Source organism: Pseudorca crassidens, chromosome 11, assembly GCF_039906515.1.
Source record: "Pseudorca crassidens isolate mPseCra1 chromosome 11, mPseCra1.hap1, whole genome shotgun sequence".
NCBI lineage: Eukaryota > Metazoa > Chordata > Mammalia > Artiodactyla > Delphinidae > Pseudorca > Pseudorca crassidens.
Window position 1 is genome coordinate 72,111,818 of NC_090306.1, and position 20,582 is coordinate 72,132,399.

At 35.7% G+C, this 20,582-nt stretch overlaps 1 protein-coding gene, 1 long non-coding RNA gene and 1 pseudogene across 2 annotated transcripts in view; 1 reads left to right on the forward strand and 2 right to left on the reverse strand.

Moving 5' to 3' along the window:
- LOC137202968 (uncharacterized) overlaps positions 1 to 14,543 on the forward strand; it is a 29,892-nt gene extending 15,349 nt beyond the window's left edge. The window contains exons 2-3 of the long non-coding RNA XR_010932817.1: positions 3,808 to 3,862; positions 14,470 to 14,543. This is a non-coding gene — a long non-coding RNA (uncharacterized lncRNA). The remainder of the gene's footprint in view (positions 1 to 3,807; positions 3,863 to 14,469) is intronic.
- Positions 5,612 to 6,829, reverse strand: LOC137202246 (SIN3-HDAC complex-associated factor pseudogene; annotated as a pseudogene).
- TSPAN19 (tetraspanin 19) lies at positions 7,561 to 20,582 on the reverse strand. The gene is made up of 8 exons (XM_067698734.1): positions 20,507 to 20,582; positions 20,344 to 20,416; positions 18,531 to 18,655; positions 15,102 to 15,176; positions 11,848 to 11,958; positions 9,927 to 10,070; positions 8,907 to 8,990; positions 7,561 to 7,629 (listed from the first exon to the last, which is right to left on the reverse strand). The coding sequence occupies exons 1-8, from the start codon at positions 20,570 to 20,572 to the stop codon at positions 7,561 to 7,563; spliced, it is 747 nt and encodes a 248-aa protein (XP_067554835.1). The 5' UTR covers positions 20,573 to 20,582.

The following is a 20,582-nucleotide window of genomic DNA, read 5'->3' on the forward strand; positions in this document are numbered from 1 at the left end:
AGACTAGACAGTCTCAGGCCTACTACACTAACACTTTCCTGCACAGAAGGTCTTCAGAAACTTTATGAGGTAAAGGATACTGCCTTTTATTCCGAGTATGAGATCACAAGTGAAAGATGCATCCATGTTTTTGTTAATAAATTAATTTATTTGATGTATACTTGTGATACGATGGGGACACTAAATCACAGTACTCAAAGCTGACCTATATGTGGACTGTGGTTGAGGCCTCAGGCTAAGAACAAATAGCTTGAAAACACCCTCATGTTCAAAAGTATAATGCAAGACATTCTTGCACGTCTTGCAAAGAGGGTGGACCAACTGAATTGGGCAAAACTTAGCCTATACCCTACAGTTAGAGTTTGTGGAGTGGTGGTGGTAGAGGGCTTAAGGAAACCCATATGCTCAGAAAATGAGAAGACTATTGTTTTCATCCTCTTGGTAACACATGAATCTCCCTATAGAAGCCTAGGGAACGAGAAGGTCCACCCAGCTATGGTTGTAATATTGGGACTTATAGATTTTAATTTAGAGAAAATAAAGATAGGTAATGTTTCTGAAAAAGCTGAATTTTCTGATGAAAAATCTACTTCTGGTACAGTGTCTATAGGTTGATCAGAGACATCAGAAATATTATAGAAAAAAGACTGGTTGGCTTTGAAATAGACCAAAAGTGAAAGATGGGAAACTGGTTTTGGCAATATTTTTAATAATATGGATGAATGTATGACATGATAAACATCATATAATAATATGTGTAATAAATTGGTATGATGGGATGCAAGGTTACCTGTTTCTTGTGTTTAGTAAGAATTACTAATTAAAAGCACAGTTTCATATATCCAATAATAGTGCAGGCATGTTTGAGTTGAAAGAAAACGTCTATACCCGAAAGTCAAACATCAATAATCTCAATTGATTTAAATTTGTTGCCCCGTGACATGCTGGCCATTTTTATTCAGTGGTATTTAGACACATTAGATAGTGCTATACTTAATACAACAGGAAAATTGCTGATTTTGTTCTTAAATCTAATCTTGTTGCTTAACTCTTTCCCAATACTTTCTGTTTTCTGGAGTTTCAATAGTAATAAAATACATTTCAAAAAGAAAAAAATTAGCATTTCCTCCCAAGTGAAACAAAATCAAATAAATGAATAAATAGTAAACAATTTACACTGAAAATCAGTTATAAAATCTGATTTACTCATAATGTGTTTATACCCTAGAAAATTATAATGAAATGACTGAATTTTTTCATATATCTTCTTTCTAATTCCACTACATATAATAATTTAAATACTATTTATACACATACATTTACACAAATATTAAACCAATTTTCTGATTAAAAAAACTGTAGAGATTCTTACAAACATATTCTGTGGTCCAGTATCTTTTATACTTTTTCCCTGAAATAAAATGTGCAATTGGGATGAACTATTAATTAAAGAAGTGAGCAGTTCTGCATGTTTTTCATTCCATAAATCTTTTCAGACATTCAGGAGAATGTCTGCTATATTGAATACAATTAATAATAAGCTTTAATAATTTTCAACAATGATTACACACTTTGTTTCCACATTACAAATGCTCTTGTAAAAAAAAAGTTTCCTTTTACTTTGTTTCAAATATTCAGAATATTATCAAAGGCTAATCTTAAAATAATTGGATTTGTCAAGAAATAGCTTCTGCTTTCCCTGGTTTTATCATTTATATAGTGTTAAAACCCATTATCATTCAACAAATATTTATAGATTTACTGGAAATATGCCATTATCCACTTTCATTTAATGGGTGACTTAAAAAGAAAAAGGAATAGAGAAGAAAAATAAAGAGGTTAAATAATGAAACATAACAGGTAGTGTAAAAAATAAAAAGTTTTTTTTTTTCTTTTGTAGCCTTATATCATGGCAGTAAAAGCATTAGATTTTTGTATTTTCTGTTTGCCAGGGGCTCTTATGTCCCTGAAGAATTATTCCCCTAAGATCAGAAAGAGAAAATAAAGGCATACACATATTTTTAAAATTTTGCAAACATTAGGGCTTCCCTGGTGGCGCAGTGGTTGAGATTCCGCCTGCCGATACAGGGGACACGGGTTCGTGCCCCGGTCCAGGAGGATCCCACATGCCGCGGAGCGGCTGGGCCCGTGAGCCATGGCCGCTGAGCCTGCGCGTCCGGTGCCTGTGCTCCGCAACGGGAGAGGCCACAGCAGTGAGAGGCCCGCGTAGCGCAAAAACAAACAAACAAAAAATGTTGCAAACATTAAACAAATAGGACTAACAGTATTTCCACTGTATTCTCTTAAAATTTTGTTTCATTGAAATCCTTTTAAAGAAGTTTTTGTTCTGCCAACATCTCTTATTCAGGTGCCTGGAGAAAGGAAATGTGGGTGGCAGTGACTAACCGAACTAGCAGCTATTGTTTACCAAACAAATTTGGACAGATTTTATTTGTGATTGCCTAATGGAATCAAACCCATAGAGTACAGAGTCAGACAACCTCAGAGGGCAATTGGGGTTTTTGTTTGTTCAGTTTTTTTGTGTGTCTTTTTTTTTTGCCACACCTTGCAGCTTGCGGGATCTTAGTTCCCTGACCAGGGATCAAACATGTGCCCCCTGCAGTGGAAGCGCGGAGTCCTAACCACTGGACCGCCAAGGAATTCCTGGCAATAGGGTTTTATAACTGATGGCATCCTGAGTAATCTGACCCATTAAAGATCATTAACATTTATTGGCCACCTACACTGTGAAGTACTGAGCAAGGCTTTACAGGTCACTTTTGTCTCAGACCCTTTCTTCCTTCCTACTTGCTGTTTCCTCTTGCTTGAAGTGCTCTTTCCCCTTATCCTCTCATTTCCTTTGGTTCTTCTTTCAAAAGTCATTTTCTCCATGAGGCCATCTTTGTACAGCCTATTTCAAACTGCAATCTTCATAATTCCCCAACACTCCTTATTCTACTTTCTGACTTATTTTTTCTCTATAGCACTTCCCACCATCTGACATAATAATTTTGTTTATATGTTGTTGTTTGGCTCTGCTGACTTGAATGTAACCTTCATGATATTTTGTTTGCTTTGTTTTATCCACTACTCTTTCTCTAGCACTTAGAACAGTGCCCAAGAAGTAGCAGTTGCTCAATAGGTAACTGTTGAATGAGTGACTCTCCTTTTTGAAGTGCTCTCTGATTTCCTAAAGCAAACTTAGGCATTTTCCTTCTGGGTGTCCATAAAAATTATAACATGCACACAATTTATTTGTTCACATGTCAGGATGTGTGACTGACTCTGAGTTTAACTACAGGGACAGGGCTCGTTACCTAGTTTAGAGAGCCCAGCGCAAAATGTGAATGTGAGGTCCCTTGTTCAAAAGTTAAGAATTTCAAGATGGCAACTGCCAAGTATTAAGCCAAGTGTGGAGCTCTTCTAAAGACAGGTTGTATGCTCCTGAAGCTAGCCCTGAAGAGGAACTATACATGTTATCTATTCATCTTCATATCTCATAAGTGAGTAATGTCTCTGGTACATAGTAGGTTCTTCATAAATGCTTGTTGACTGAATGCATGCATATTTATCTGGAAGAAGAAAAGAAGATAAAAGGAATTTTTAAATAGGTCACTTATATAGTACCATCACAAAACAGTCCTGATTTTTGGAAACATAATTAAAATGGGGAGCCTGAAGTAAGCTAAATGTATTTTGCAAGTGATATAACAACTTGCAGGGGAAGTCAGGATTATGTGTTGCCCTTAATTTTAATTCACTGTGATCCAGATTGATTTTCAGAACTTTCTACGTTTTCTATTTCAGAAATGAAAAACAAATATTGAGAGAGATATGATCCTGATCTACTCTATCTTACCAAGTAAGTCTTTATTTTATTCAAGATGTAAAGCAACATCTTTTAAGACAATGTTTCCTAAAATCATAAAGGTGATAGATTTGATCAGTAGTGCATATATTTTGTGATTTAACTGTAGTAGCTAAAAATAGGCAATCTAGTATCTAGAGACCTTTTTTGTTTCCTTGATACAAAAAACAAATATATCAGAATATATTTCTATAATATTTATTTGATTACAAATAAGTTGGTTCTCAACTCCCAAGTAGGAGAGAGATTTTTGCTATCAGTGTGTTCCTGTGGCATATTTTAGAGAAAACTGGAATTTGAAAATGAGCTTTAAATCCCAAGAAAATTTCCCTTAAATTTAGAAGGCATGTCTATTTACAGGTCACTTCAGAAAAAATCGTTATTCTATTTTCTTTTGTGCTGACTAAAAAAAAAAAAAAAGTCCATAGGTCTCTGTAATCTGCAGTGTACTGAATAGACAGATGAAAAGAGATATGATTGAATTAGTAAATAAGAGTGAGCCTTCTATAGGAGCAGATCCTTCTATGCAGGATCTTCAGTTAATCTATTCTTTCTTCATTTCCTCAAGGTCAAGGCAGCCTTTTCCTATAAAGGACAGCAATGATATGATAATACCTCATATCTGTATAGCAGCTTTTATTTTTTCAAAGGACTTTTTTTCTGTTCTCACAGTATCATTGTTAGGAAAATAGAACAGGTAGGTTATTTTTTTATCCTTCAGAGAATTGTGCATACATGCACAGAACGAAACTTATAAAAAAAGGGAAAGAATGAGGAGAAAGTAATGAGTATGAGAATTCAACGAGTATTTAGAATAGATTATTTTTGCTATAGTTAAAAATTCATTGTTATTTTAATATTTTATTATTGCCACTAAAGTATATCCAAATCTGTCAAATTTTAAATTTATTATTCACTTGCAAGCACTATAAGAAGAGAGAAATAAATTATTAATTCAATGTGGATGTAGTGTCATGAAGATTTTTCAATCTTTCTTTTAAATCTCCTATAAATCAGTATTGTTTCCTTAAATTTGCAAAAGTATATGTTATAATTGCTTACTTAGTGTTTTCTTTTTTTTTTTCTTTTAGTAGAATTTTACTTTAATATAGAATGAAAAACAAAAAACAAAAACCCAAAACCCAAAACCCTAATAGGTTAAAACAAGTCGAACAACCATTCTACACAGATAAAACCTTCACAAAGGTCAACCGAAGTAATCCAGAGCTAAAACTGAATTGTGCAGATTTTCATTGAAGTCACCAGTCATGTAACATAAACAAATTATTTACACACTTGCAAGCCCTCTAAGAAATGTGCCCCAAGAAGCATTAACCTTTGTTTTTTTCATGTGCCATCCTGAAGACGTGCGCATTTTATTTTTCAGATCATTTAACATTTTAATAGAGTGCATTCTCTACCAAGGGGTAATGCTTTGGTACTATTCATATAGGATTGCCTATCCTAAAGATTTGACATTTCCCCAAGAGGAACTTTGATTCTGCTTTAGAAGTTTCATATAAATTAAAAACTTTATCAAATATCAATATGGAGGGAGGTGACACAGGATGCAACATATACAGTCAAGTTACCTCTGTATATTTAGAAATTACTCCTTCAAGATATTCGCACTAGAGAGCTTAGTCCGTCCCGCTTAATATTCAGTAGTACAGGTTTGACTCATCAGAACCTTGGCAACACCGTAATATTTCAAAGTTATTAACAACTACCTCTAGGGGCAAGTCTGTGTTTACTGAGTTATGACAAATTTATTATAACGAAGGAAAACAAGTGTAGCCAGCCATCTTAAAAAATGCCCCAACCACTGCTTCTCAATATAGAAAGACTAAAACTACATACGTTTATCATACAACAAATCCCATCTCTGTCCCCTGAAATTCCCCTAATTTCATTCATTAGAAGGGGATTTTTTAAAAAAAGCCTTAAAGAGCACTTTACAGCAGCATTCAGCTTTCCTATGAAATACTCAGCATCTTAAATGTTATGTACACTTCTTTTTTTCCTTTTAGTAAGCTAGATACTGGCTTCAGACTTTGTGGAACTGGGGGGAAAATAACCCACTCAAAACTATTCTAGAAATCATCTTTTGGCAGAATAACAGGTATCCAAGTTAAAAATAGGAGGGTCATTTTGTTGGTGTTTTCCAAAATTTAACTCATTTTTTGTTCCCCTTCTACATCAACCTCAGTCACCACTCCTGAGTGGAGATGGGCAGAGGCTCTGGCCCCTGAGCCTCCGGCTTCTCAGCAGCTGCTTTCTTATTGCTGCAGCAAGGCTTGAATAGATGTGTGTCGATGAGGACTTCCCCAAAACGGCCTTTGTAGATAATGCCACAGCATATTTTCTGTCTTTTCCAGTATGTGAGATCTAAAAAGGAAAACACTGGCATTCTGTTAGAGCCAGAAGCCATCTCTGTATCTGAGCCATCATCTGACTGGTTACTATAACAAGGAGATTGAGCTGGAGAGGCACTTGAGGTGGTACTGTGAGCATCAGAATTGTGACGTTTAAATTCCTTCTGCAGTTTACTGATCTGGTTGCTTTTTATCCTGTTTCCAGATAGAGTTTTCACTTTCTTTGGTTTCAGGGTAGTCTTTAGACTGGGTCCTGCCCTTGCATCTACCACATGATTCCAGTTTTTTTTTGATCCTGCTGGCAATTTCTTCCATCTTTTCACAAGCAGGACACAGGCATTACAGATGTCTCCTGAACGAGTCTCATGTAACCCAAAACAGCTCTGGAAGTCCTTTTCATAGCGTTTACTGTCAGTGAATCGAGAACTGGAGGATTTAGCTCTGCAAATACAGCAGCCCTCTATACTTCGGTACATCTTTGGCTTGTGAAAACCAAACATCTTTTCTTCTGGGCAATAGTCAAAGTTGAGGCTCCACAGACACCCCGGACGCCCGCGCTGACTGGGCGCGGCCCGGGGAGAGGCGTCTGCTAGCCGGGGCCGCTTCCGAGCAGCCGCGTGTTGCTCATTGTCGCATCCGCATCCCTCCAGAGTTGGGCGGACAATGCCACCCGCGTGCACTCGGGCCACGCCGGCACCGACCCCTACTTAGTGTTTTCTTAACATCATATAGGTATTTTTTCTACATAAGAAACTCAAAATATATGTGATAATTTACCATATTTTGAAATTAGCATATATGATGATATTCTCTAAATTCATAAAATAAGTCAAGGTAAAGTCATAAGCTACGGAATTTGGTATTTTTTTACATTAATTTTTATTGGAGTACAGTTGCTTTACAATGCTGTGTTGGTTTCTACTGTACAGCAAAGTGAATCAGCTATATGTATACATATATCCCCTCTTTTTTGGATTTCCTTCCCATTTAGGTCACCACAGAGCATTGAGTAGAGTTCCTTGTGCTATACAGTAGGTTCTCATTAGTTATGTATTTTACACATAGTATCAATATTGTATATATGTCAATTCCAATCTCTCCAGAATTTGATATTTTGAAAAACCAAATTAATAAAAATTTCATGGGCTGATTCATTAAAATATCCAATAATTCTGTGTTACATATAATCAATGACTTGAATAAATCTTAAACTTAATGAATATAATTCAAAACTTTTTTATTTTTTGGACTAGAAGAATACAACGTGATTATTTTGAGAATTAACTGGTTTCTTCTGGACAAATTAAAATCTAAAGATCATTTTTCTGCATATATTCTATTCTTGATGTGTCTAAAGAAGGAAACGGTTAATGAGAATTGCAAAACCTGGAAAAAAAAGGAAACAATAAGAGATCAAAATGTAATCAATAAGAATAATTTGTAAAGTTAATACTATATGATCACCAAAATGTATTCTGTAAATGGAAAAGGGATCAAGGAGAATAAGAAAATTTCAGAGTAAGGTACATATGGTTGTGGATAAGAAGTCTGCAGAATGAGTCTTGTAGGGTAACCCAGCTGTCACCAAGTTCATTTATAGAGGGGGCTAAGGAATAGACTGCTCAGTTTTAATTACATGGGCTATCATTGGGCTAGATGCCTTGATGAACTGCTGATGTTTTGTGTTCATCATCTTTCTAACTTTGTCATCACTCCTACAAAACTCCCTCCTTTTGTTACAGGATCATGAAAGGTGGTCTGCAAAGGGTAGATGATAAAATGGAGCACAGATAATATCCCCCATTCAGTCTTGCCTTAAATACCTCAGCATGAATAGAGAATAAACATTTAAAAAGAATGATATCGGTGCTTATAAAAATGTCTTGTTTACCACTATCCTGAGACTAACACTGTTACCAGCTGAAGAGAATTTATGGAACTTTAGGTCAGTGCCTTTGTGGATCAACATAAAATTAAATTTGGTATCCTATTTTGGCCAAACCACGCATTACATATTTATTCCAACCTTTTAGTCTACACAGTAATAATCTATCCACTCTCACAGTTTCTTTGAATCCATAGCCTTCACTAGCTTTCATCAGTCTTCACTGAAACTGGAGAATGAAATACTACTTCTGAACCTTGATTCTGCAGTTGGCACCCTGGAGGTCAAGGAATATGTAGATTTGGCTTCCCATTGTATCTCTAACATCTAGTACAGTACCTGACACACAGTAGATGTTCTCCCCCCCCTCCAAATTTATTGAATGAATGATTGAGGCAATGAACAAATGAGTATTTGAGTGAATAGATTTACTAATGTCAAACATCAGCCTAGATTTAAGAAATTTGCCAGCTTGCAGACTGCCAAACATGGTCCTCTCACTGCCGAGATATGAAGTATTGATATTTCTAAAAAAATCACAAAGCAATGAAATCACCACCTCCCAGGATGATAACTTATTAACAGACTCCACCCAGGCTGACTTAGGGATATCACCTCCAGTTGGGACCTATTCCTCTCCTGGGTGTGAACAGTCTCAGTGTCCTGGCTCCTATTGGATTAATTTATCTGATTAGGTCTCCACCGGGTTGTTCTACAGTTTATCCTATATAGTTTATACTTAATTTTTTTATCTTTAAACATATAAACAAAAGCTTACCTCTGAAGCCAAAAGTCCAAAGTTAATTCCAATTAATGTTAAAGCGTTAGTATGATACCATGTGTTGATTTTATTTTCACAACCCTAAGGAAAAGAACTTACTTAGGCTGACTTGGAGATGGAAATGTTGTTTTTTTTTTGGAAGTGTTTTTATACATAATTCTATTACAAAGAAGAAGAGACACAGAGATTAGTAATTTACCAAAGTCTAAAAAGCAAGTCAATGTCTAACTGGAGACTGGACTTACTAGCCCAGAAAGCTTCATATAATTGCAGGACACCTCGGTTGCTACATTTAAAGTTGCTAAGATGTTGTCATGTAGTTGAAATCAGAAATTTAGTTTTGAGAGGGATTTGATTTTCTACACGCTACTATAATTCAGCATACTACTGCCTAAAGTGATACTTCCCAAATAGGAGAATCTTTTAAGAAACATAATACTCCATTTATCTATGAATGAATTATGTTATTGAAAGATACATCTTAAAAATAGAATAACATCAGTATATAAACTACAAAAGAATAAGAAGTTCTTGGGATGGAAATCCCTAGTTTATCAATATTCTGTATCTGTAAATAGCAGTTGCTACAGATGAACTTCTACTCTTGCTTCTGCCACCTTTACCTAAACACCATTTTTGTCACTGCTGGGGTTTCCTCCCTCAGTTTTTGCCAAACCTCATGCCTCTTTACTTCTGCTATTGCAGCTCCTTTACCAATCCTACACAACAGAGATTTGTCAAAAGTGCCTCTTTCATCAAAGGATGGTTGAGGAGAAAGTTGATGGTATCCCAAGTTCTAGGAGAACTTATTTCACATACTCCAGCAAGTTTAATTAATTTGTTATATAACAAATAATACAATTCACCTTGCTGTGGTTTCATTTTAGTTAAGTTGCTTAAGAACCTAATAACCATGAATGACATTGTTTTTAATATAAAAAATTGCTCAGATTTCTAAAATGACTTGCAAAAAAAAAGGTACCATAAACACTTGGAGAAGCCTTAACTTACATTTACCTCTAGGTAAGTTGCATTCAGTGGCTCATCACAAAACCACTTTCTTAATGTAGAATTTGTGCAAGAACATGGCACCTGTTCTGAATTTTCTTTATTCTTATTCTTCATCCAATCTGTGTAATTGTTTTGGCCACAACACTGTAACTAGAAAAAAGATTCTATAAATTTTACTATAAAATATTGAAAATGCAGTTAATTATATGACTCCTATGCATATTAAAGTGGTTTTGTGATAAATTTATTAATTTATTCTCCACTCAAATGTAGTGAATTAAAACAATAAGTATATTTTTGTTTGTTTAATCCATTACTTTGTTGCTGCTATGGTTGATGTTAACCAGAGCTAAAGATCTCTACTCATATAAGTGGGCTATGTATGAATGAAATTGTTATATCTGAATTTACCTTATAGAAGCTCAGGATGAAAGATATACTTGATTTACTAAACCATGTTTAGATCCAGAACAGAAGAGAGAATCACCTTAGCCACACCTTCTCTTAACTATAACAGTTTTCTTTATAATTTATCCAACATGTGCTGCCATATGTGTTAAATATACATAAAGACTCAAGGTTATTACTACTTTCTTAGGGTATCAAACCTTCCTAAGATTTGATACCCTGCTATCAGTCATAATGCAATCTGAAAATGCAATACATGTTCAGATCACATACATCAGTGAAAAACATAAGATGAATAAAATCATTTATAATACATTTAAATTTTCCTAAAAAGCATTTCTGTTATTAAATATACTAAAAATAATAACTATGCTTATGTGAGGCTCTGGTGTAGTAGCTGAGTACAAAATCTAGTGCTAGATTGTCTGGGATTGAATCTTGGCTCTGCCACTTATTAGCCAAGTGATACTGGCTAAGTTACTGAATTTCTCTGACCTTCATCTATAAAACGAAGATAACGGTTCTTAACTCATTGGGTTGGGAGGACTAAATGAGTTAATATATGAAAAGCACCTGTAAAAGGGCCTGGTGCTATTAAATGTTTGCTTTTTTTTTTTTTTTTTTTTTGGTGTAAAGCACTTACTATGTTCCCATGCTGATCTACTCTTGTAAACAATTTGGCTGACTACACACACTCCCTTACCTTGCCGAGAAAAATCTGAACTGTGAAAATAATAATGCTAACAACATTAGCTAACAAGTATTAGTTGCTTACTATGTCCCAGATCCAAGCCTTTCTCTATATTCCCTACATTACTTCCTTTATTCTTAACAACCAGAGGTAGGGGTCATTCTGCCTATCTATTTTGTTAACATGGTACGTGAAGTTAAGAAGGTTTCTTGGGCTTCCCTGGTGGCCCAGTGGTTGGGAGTCCGCCTGCCGATGTGGGGGACGCGGGTTCGTGACCCGGTCCGGGAAGATCCCACATGCCGCGGAGTGGATGGGCCCGTGAGCCATGGCCACTGGGCCTGCGCGTCTGGAGCCTGTGCTCCGTGGCGGGAGGGGCCGTGGCAGCGAGAGGCCCGCGTACCGCAGAAAAAAAAAAAGAAGGTTTCTTATCCAGCATCACAAAGTTACTGCGTGGCAAACCTGATGTTCAGGTTCAAATGGTAACCACCAGGATACTATGCTGCCAGCAGGGGCTGTGCTTAGACCCTATCTCCCCATGGGGGCGACAGGGTAGATTATTCCACTTGGCAGTAGACTCCCAACACTTTTACACATGAATTCAGGTTAAAATGCACATCAATTAACCCAGAAAAGGAGATACACATTACAAAAGAAAGATAAAACTCAAGATCTTAAGTTGAGACAATCCTATCTCACCCTGTTGGTTTAGATGAAATACAAGAGCCTCTAATTCCTGTGCCCCATTCCCTGTTCTTCCTTCTCTCCCCATTTCTCAGCGGCGGTCACCTTTGGCGTCTAATTTTTAGTTTTACGCTAATTTCATCTTACTGTTTTCTGCAAGGCATTTAGAATCGTCCACTTGGGTATGTCTTCAGGCAAGTCCTTAGATCCATACTCAGAAATGACTGAATCAATTTTATCATGCCATATTTGGTGAACCTGTTGAAAATTTTATTAAAAGTGAAAATTTGATAGAAACTTTCCTTATGGTTCCTCATAAAAAGTATTCAAAGTCAGTTTGTTGTTTTCTAATTATTTCTAGGTGTTTTTTTCTTCCTTATAACTATTTTTAGCAATCAGTGAGTGTGGAGGCCTTTGGTCTTTCACACTGTGATCTATAGGAAGACTACATTAGACTTGGTTTCTGATTAGGGAGAAAGTTATGTGCTGTTCTCCTGAATGTCGAAGGGTTCTACATTTCTTTTTACACCCTCAGGAAAAATTGTGAAAGGCTTTTAAATGGACCAAAAAAAATGGCTGAGGATCTTTTCAATGAAAACTAGGGTCCTCTGTTTCTACGAGTCTGTACGTTTCCTAGTTTTTAATTTATCTTACAACTTTGTAAGTTGTAGAAAACTGTAGTTAGGCAAATGATTCTTTGTCAGAGAAATGCAGATGAATTTTTCCTGGTGGGGATGGAATCGGATCTGTCCCCTTTCCAAGCCTGTTTTGTTTCGGTTTTGTAGTGTCTTCTCTTTGGACTCTCCTTTGAATTGGTTTTTATATCTTAACTGGTTCCTGCATTAAACAAGATGTTAAATAAAATTATTGACCTGTGTCTATTGTATATTTTTACAAGAATTATGATTTTTAATTAAAAAAAGTCTTTTCACAATGCTAAAACAAAAACAATCATGTGAAAGTTTGGAGGAAAACTGCTATTTTGAAATCTAGATTTTGCAAAGGTAGTTTTTAGTAGGAACTTTCTTAAGCATTTAGAAGTTTATATGACTTTCATAACTAATTCCTAACTTGGTCCTGTAAAATAGCAAAAGGTAGAAAGGCCAGGGACTTCCCTGGAGGTCTAGTGGTTAGGACTCTGCACTTCCACTGCAGGGGCAAGGGTTTGATCCGTGGGATCAGGGAACTAGGATCCCGCATGCTGCACGGTGAGGCCCCCCCAAAAATGGTAGAAAGGCCAGATATTATTTGTATTTTATGAACACGGATATAGATACTCAGAGAATATGATTATTTGCTTTGTTTACATGAATAAAGAAGAGGAGCTGAGACTTCTAAATATAATTCATTTGGATTCTAGTCTAATAATTTCTCATTGTAATATGCTGTTCTTTAATAGTGAAAACTAAATAACTGGTGGGAATACTACAATAATTAAGACATCTGTACAAGTTAAACTTTTACCCACTTACATATCTATGCTTTAATACATTTAAGAAGATTGGAATAAAATAACATGTTATTTAGATCTATAAGTGATCAATTTAACATATTCCCTAAGTTAATTTTTATTTAGAATAGAAAATGATGTTTTTCCATTTTATATTTTTGTGGAGAGGGGGCAGACTTATGTCCTTACTTATCTGCTAAAGCATTACTTGGGAGATTCAGAGTGCATATGAATCACACCTTAGTACATAAGAGTAAAAATGATTTTCATATATAATCTAGGTGACTACTATATAAGTAAAATTCCCTCACACATATTCAGTATGACAAACAACCCATGAAGACCTAGTGCATCTCCAACACTGAGTTAGGCACTGTAAATGACATAAACTATTTAGAGGCTCATGAGAACTCAGTCCAGTCTGAATGTAGAAAGCAAGTGATGTAAACAAAGCTGTCATTTCTGGGATCAGTTAATAAGGTTAGAGTGCAGACTCCTTCATTTGGCTATGATACATTTTAGCATGTATGTTCTCCTTTCAAAGCCTCAGTTTCCTGTCCTAGAAAGAAGGATTTACAATGCATCTCTAGGAGTTGTTGTGAGGATCAATAATATAGTGCCAGTAAAGTGCTTATCACAGTCTCTGGCACATGGTAGTTATTAGTAAATGATAGTTCTTATTCTTAAAATAGGTAGAGAGGAGTATGTGAATAATACTTAAATAAATATGGGTGCCACTGATTAACTATATTCATGTGCTAAGGGTCCTTAAGTGTGATATTCAGGTTCCATCACCAGGTCCAAAAGTTAGAGGCTGATGGGTTGGGATCTGGTGCTGTGCCACCAAAACAGCTTTATAGGACTCACTTGAGTGTGTGCACACACACACACACACACACATTTTGGATATGGAAAGAAGAAATTTTAGCTCCAAATGCCAAACCATTAACAACAGGTCCTAGATAATTAGATATCCAGGATAGATGCCAAGTACAAGAGAGCAAATGAAAGTGGAGGGCAATGGTGTTGTATAGGAAAGATTTTGTCGAGGTTTGGCCATTAATTAGGAGTTGATATATAGAAAGAATCTGAAGGCTAGGAAGCCTAGAAATTAATCAGGTTCTCCTTCAAAATCAATTGAGGGAAGGTAGAGAGCTCCCAAATAGCTACTCTATAACAGGAACTTTATAATCATCAGTTAATGATAACTCTATAAGGTAGGTAGATGAAGACATAGGTTCAGGGATGTTAAATGGCTTGTTGTTATCTAGTCACATGCCGATCTGTATGACTTCAAGTCCATGCTCTTATTGCTACAGGAGAGGCTCCCATGAGACAAAGTCAGACCTTGACTGTACTGAAACACTGACATTTCTTAAAGAATTAAAAGTCTGTAGGCTGTAATAGGTAAGTTTTGCTACCAAAAAGGTTTTTCAGGTAATTTATTATGTGCTTTTTTGAACTTGACTTGAAAAATATAAATCTTGTTCTAGTTAACTGTATCACTCATGACCATACCTGTACAAAATATATGAATTATTCAATAATCTTATTTAAATGAAATTGCTAAATTTAAAATTTGTACAAATCTAAAGGTATTTCTTTACAAAAATAGAATATAGTACAGTGATGGAGTCAGTAGTGGCAGCCAGGGTTGGCTGGGGGGCCAATTTTGGATATCCCACAATAAGCATCATCTCCTCTTCCCCCACATTCTTTGTTATTTACAACATTCTCAATCTTCTGCAGACAGAGTTAAAGACAAGTTCTCCTAGCCCACCATTCCAATCTGACCCCTGTCCCCTTCCTATATGGAATTCTAGTACTTCCATTGAATCCTTTTTTTCCCCCAAAGACATTTACCTTTAGCTTTTAATATAGGTTTAGGTCTCAATAATCTAAAGTATCTGCTTTTCTTTATTTTTCAAATAAAAGGATGATGTTTCCATACCTCCTCTTTCTTTGTGAAGATGAGTGCTGAAAGTACAACTTGAACACCAAAGGCCCACATTAACAGTACTGCATACTAAAACAAAAGAAACACAGAAATGAGAACTATGCTCCTAATATATTTTTAGATGCTACAATGATGGGAAAATGCACATCACATGAAACGTACAGTCTTAAAATACATAGGTATTGCTGAAGTTTCCTGTTCTCATACATGAGTGAAATTATTGAAACAAAAGGCAAAGAAAAAAATCAGTGAACATTTGGATAAGAGTAAGATAGAAAGAAGTGATAGTGCTTCATGAGAACCCTAACAGACTACTTGGTCTAATGGAGTTGATGATGATACCTTCTTCATTCAGATCTAAAACTGTCATAGAGGGGAACTTAAATATCTAGACCTCCACTTACACCATTCTGCTACCAGTGGAGAACTCACTAAATTGTGACCTACCATGTAAACTATTCCATCATGCACAAAGTAACAACAGCAACAACAATAAAAATAATGAGAAAGTAACAAAGGCAACGGCAATAGTAAAGTTAATCTGTATGCACATTTGGACTATTTCTTTGAAAACTGAAAATACTTCTATCCAAAGCCAAACAAAATGATTTTCACATTATTTGACTATTTTCTTTTTTTTAAACATATGGCCACTGCAATCTTCTTCATCATAGCAGTGAATAGTGATACATATTATCTAGAATTCAAAATAATTTTAAAAGTTAGCAGTCTGAATATTTTACTAACTAAAATATCAATATAAGCAAGGATGATTTACTGTTAGTATTCTTAGTTTCACCTATTTTAAACATTTAGTACTTTAAAATAGTCCATTAAAATTGCTTACTTGACAAATATATTTCCTATTTTCAGAGACAAAAATATGGTCTTTAGATCCATTTAGAAGTTTAGATTTTTAATACTTCTACACACAACACCTTACTTAATCTTCACTGCCAAGGGATAGTAGTGAAGACAGGTAGATAAAGGGAAAACTGCGCAAAACAATTGTTTTAAAAAAGTCACTGGGTTTCTTTTCAATGGCAAGCTGCTTATTGTCTGTGGACCCTCCCAGGTTTCTGATTCAATGGGAGTATGAAATATTACCTTTGACTAAACTATTATTCAACTCTGCAAAGAGTTAACTTATACAACTCTGATAGTAATACAAAAGTTTCCAGAGCAATGCAAATGATTACTATTCATGAAAATGCTAATGAATAGTCTATAGAGAATATAAATCTCCACAAGCTTAATTCTTATTTAAACTGGTTGTTACTTCTTACTGGTTCCTCTATTAATTAATTATATAAATAAAGCCTCTGATACATGCTCAGTTTCATATAGGTGATTCATGATTTTACCTTTGAAAATTATTTTTTAACAGCAGTTAGATATTTACAGAAGAAATATTCAGTGTATTTATATGTTATTAGCACTTAGAGAGCACAGTGAGAGACTGCTGGAGAACTTTTAACAGGAAAGTGAAATTGTCCCAAGGAGTTAAAATGCAAAAGTAATATCTATTTGACTAGAGTAGGAGCATGCAAAATCACCTTTAAGCCAGAGAATAGTGTTTAGGCCTATATAAGATTTGGCCATAGCTTGACTATGTGAATTAACATGGTTAAAGAAAAAGTGTGTCCATCAAAAAAGTATTGGTAAATTCAGAGGAGAATAGCAAAAGTGTCATGATTACAAAATGTTGCAATACTCTTCCATGGACCGTCCGGAAGGGAGAATGGTATCTTGGCTTCAGGATCTAAGCTATCAGGTCCTAGTAGCATGTATATTCCTTATGATGGGGTCTGTCAGGCTTTCTTAGTCACAGTCCATTAATACTTGAATTACATGAGGCAGAAACTTATAAGATGTTTATGTTTTTCTCCCTCAAGTTGCCTCCTTCCTTTCCCATCCTCAAACCACAACATTATATTAATAGCAGGCTCTCTGTCTCCTTTACCTAAATGGGAATTTGTGGCAAGGAGAAAATTAAAATTTTCCTGCAAATCATTTCTGTCCTGGTTTCCATATCCAAAATCAGAAGCCCCATGAGAAAATTATGTTATAGGCCCTGGGAGAAGAGAAAGATAAAATTTGAGAATAGAGGTTGTGCCTTTGAGGAGAGTAAGAAGAGAGAGTAAAGTCTTCTTTAGACTAAAAAGATTGTGAGACTGATCCTAGAGTCTGCAGATTCTCAAAGCAATGGGGGCTAGCACTTGGCTTCCTGGCACTGCCATGGTAAGGAGGCAAGACCCAGAGGGAAATGAAGGTGTGGTTTCCAGTATTGCCTAAAATGTCTCTGCCATGGGTAATATTCAAATAATAATAGGCAGCAATTATTAACAATAGGCAGTAACGAATTCCTCTGTCAGGCATGACTCCTTTAATTGCTGTGTCCTTGGCAGGGTTGAATGTCTCAGGTCTCAGGGAAGGGGAACTGCAGGAAAGGAACTGAGGTAATGGTTAATTACCAATCCTTCACAAAAGAATTTCACCGATATGCCTGTACTGGTATATACTGGATGAAGAACAGCGCTGCCTTTGCTGTCCTAGGCCATTCAAACAGCAGAATATGTAGTCCTGAAGGGACCACATCAGCTGGGAAAGTGAGTGCTTTCATGGTAACTGGTGTAGACTGATAAACAGAATCCAAAGTGACCACCCAGACTTTCAGCACTACATAAGAGCTAAGTATCTCTGCATTCTTCCTGGCAAGAGGGGCACAGTTGGATACATTTGAATTTCCTATCTGCTTCACAGGAAAGTGCCTGTGAATTAAAACTAATTTGATTTAAAGAAAATGTTACAAGCTATATTTTACCTGAATCCACTGATTGTGATCCATACCTATCCCACGTATGATAAATGGCTCACGTTCATTATAATTTACCTTTTCATGTTATATGCCTGCGGAGAGATAGTGTGCTAGCCAGATGCCGGAGTCTGGCTCTCTCAGCAGTTGTATTTCTTTTTGTTAAATTATAAATTGTGATCTCAGTTACAAGTTAGCTTCCCACATGGCACACCCACAGGGAGAAAATATGCCGACTACAGGCCATGTTTCCTTTTCCCTGCTAAACTTCATTGTTCGTGGCCTTTAACATACTGTATTCTGATTTTAGTCTTCAGATTTAAGTTTGGTTAATTGTAGTTCACCCTAGGAGATGGATTCTTATTGACTCTGTGTTCAAAATTAATATCTAAGTGTGTAAGTGTTGAGGTCCAGATTTAGTCCGTAGGAAACTCACTAAGAAAATTCTACCTAGAAAAGATTCTTGGGCGGGGGCACTTCATGGCCTTATTCCCAAGAGCACATTGTACTGCAGCGTTACAGTGACATAAATCATTCTTGCTCACGTGTGTGACTCAAACACTGAAAATCAAAGATACAGATTCAGGCTATTGAAATGAAATACGTACCAGAATTAGAAGCCATCTGATTTCACTGTGAATTCCCAAATAACAGAAGAGACAAAGAAGAACAGTAGCAGAACCAGTTCCAATCAAAATTCGAAAAATATATACTATCAAGTGATTATTTTCATCTGTGGAATCCACAAAACAGCTATTATTAAGTGACATTTGTTTTCTATTTAATAATAAATGCAGCAACCCAAGGTTTCCTAGGCAACTGTCAACAAATCACTAGGATTCTGTTTCTCTCTTTTTTAACCTCATTCTGGCACCTCTTACTTGCTCTTAACAACTTTTTTTGCCTTTAATGACATGATAGAGAATTTCTTCAATCTCAGAAGGTCCCTTTAACTTTACCTTATCTTTATTGTCTTCTATGAAAGAAGATGACTTTTTCTAGGGTGAATTCTTCTATGTCTAATGTACCTCCAAACATTTTTATATTCATTCATTCATTCATCAAAAATATTCTGAGTACTTAACACATGTGGGTTAAGTTTCCCATGTCTGAAACCCTGAGTTTATTGCTAATATGGTCCCGTTAAAACTGTATTTTATTCTCTCCCCATCTAGACTGAACTGTCTGTGCTAGAGACTATATATATTTATATAGTCAACGGGCTAACTGTTAAATGCTTAGTGCTATGGCAATAATGTAGTGCTTAACAATTTGTTTTTAAAGGGAGATAAATAAATTAAATATGCCCTAGATTTTATGGGAGAAGAGTAGAGGCAATGGGCAGTGGTGTGCTGGAACCAGATTGTTCTGGCACATAAAAGCCAACTGTTAAATTTTCACAAAATCTGTAAACCAACTCAGTCCACACTGGCACCTTGAAATTGGCCATCATGGGATTATTTAAACCACAGAAATCAGCAAATACCATAAACTGAGACTCCATCCCAGGACATTTATCAGCACACCACTGGGTATAAGAGCACCTAATCTAGTAGGGAGAGAAGGTGAAGATATGCAAGATTACTGGAGAAGGTAACACCTGGGCTTAGGCTTTAAGTTATAATTGGAAGTCTCTAGGTTGGAATGGTGGAAGCATTCTAAGACACAGAATGGTGCAGTGTGTGTAGGAAACTCAGCCTTGCTGGCATTTAGTTTCAGGCAGGTGAGACTCGGAAGGTTTGCAGGGGTCAAATTATGAACATTCTATGTGCTGTTTTCTAGTCTTCCTCACTGGAATTATGCTCCATGAGGACAGGCCCTTTATCTTTCTTGTACATTTCTGTATCCTCAGCTCATGGGATAGTGCCTAACGATATGATATCTATATCTATATCTATATATATAGATAGATAGATATATTTATATGTCTATATCTATCTATCTATCTATATATATAAAATCTCTTTATCCATTCATCCACTGATGTACATTTAAGTTGTTTCCATAGGGAATATTTTATTTCTAATTATGTGATGGTGACAGGATATGGTAACTGAGTTTTAAAAGAGATTATTTAACTTGGGCAGTGAAGCTATTTTGATCTCCATTATCCTTTCAAGTCTATAGATCTGTAAAAGTCCAGAGTCAGCAGAACAACCGCAATCTTCCATTTCTCTCATCTCTCCTGCCCAAAGTTCCTAGATCTCTCTCTCAAAATTCCCTCTCCCTTATGGTCTTGGATTTAAGTCTTATTATTTAATAAGGTGCTTTTAGAACAATTGGCAAAGACTTTCTGAGGAAAAATTGGACAGTACGTAATGAATTTTAGAGAAATACTGCCACCTGCTGAATAAATCATGTATGCAATTGTTTAACACTGAATTCCTTGTTTGATTTAGAGAAAGGAAAATAGATACATACCCAAAGCTGTGAAAAAATTATTTCTATCTATTAAAAGCCATGCACCAAATCCCATGAGTAAAAGTCCAAGAACCTACAAAAAAAGATAGCCAATACTTATTTTTGAACTAATTGCCGATATAAATGCACATTTTCTTTACTAAATAATTATGAAGATACTTACCAAAAAAGCTCCATTAATGAGATTAAGAAAGTATTTAAAAATTAATGTTTTGTTTTTCCTTAACATTCTTTTTCTC

What these genes read in the sequence shown, in the direction of transcription:
- TSPAN19 (XM_067698734.1), bottom strand. Translation starts at nt 20,572, where the DNA reads ATGTTAAGGAAAAACAAAACATTAATTTTTAAATACTTTCTTAATCTC. An exon ending in TAATTTTTTCACAGCTTTGG is followed by an intron (nt 18,656 to 20,343) that starts GTATGTATCTAT and finishes TGGATTCCACAG; the next exon opens with ATGAAAATAATCACTTGATA. An exon ending in TCAGATGGCTTCTAATTCTG is followed by an intron (nt 15,177 to 18,530) that starts GTACGTATTTCA and finishes CTTTTGTTTTAG; the next exon opens with TATGCAGTACTGTTAATGTG.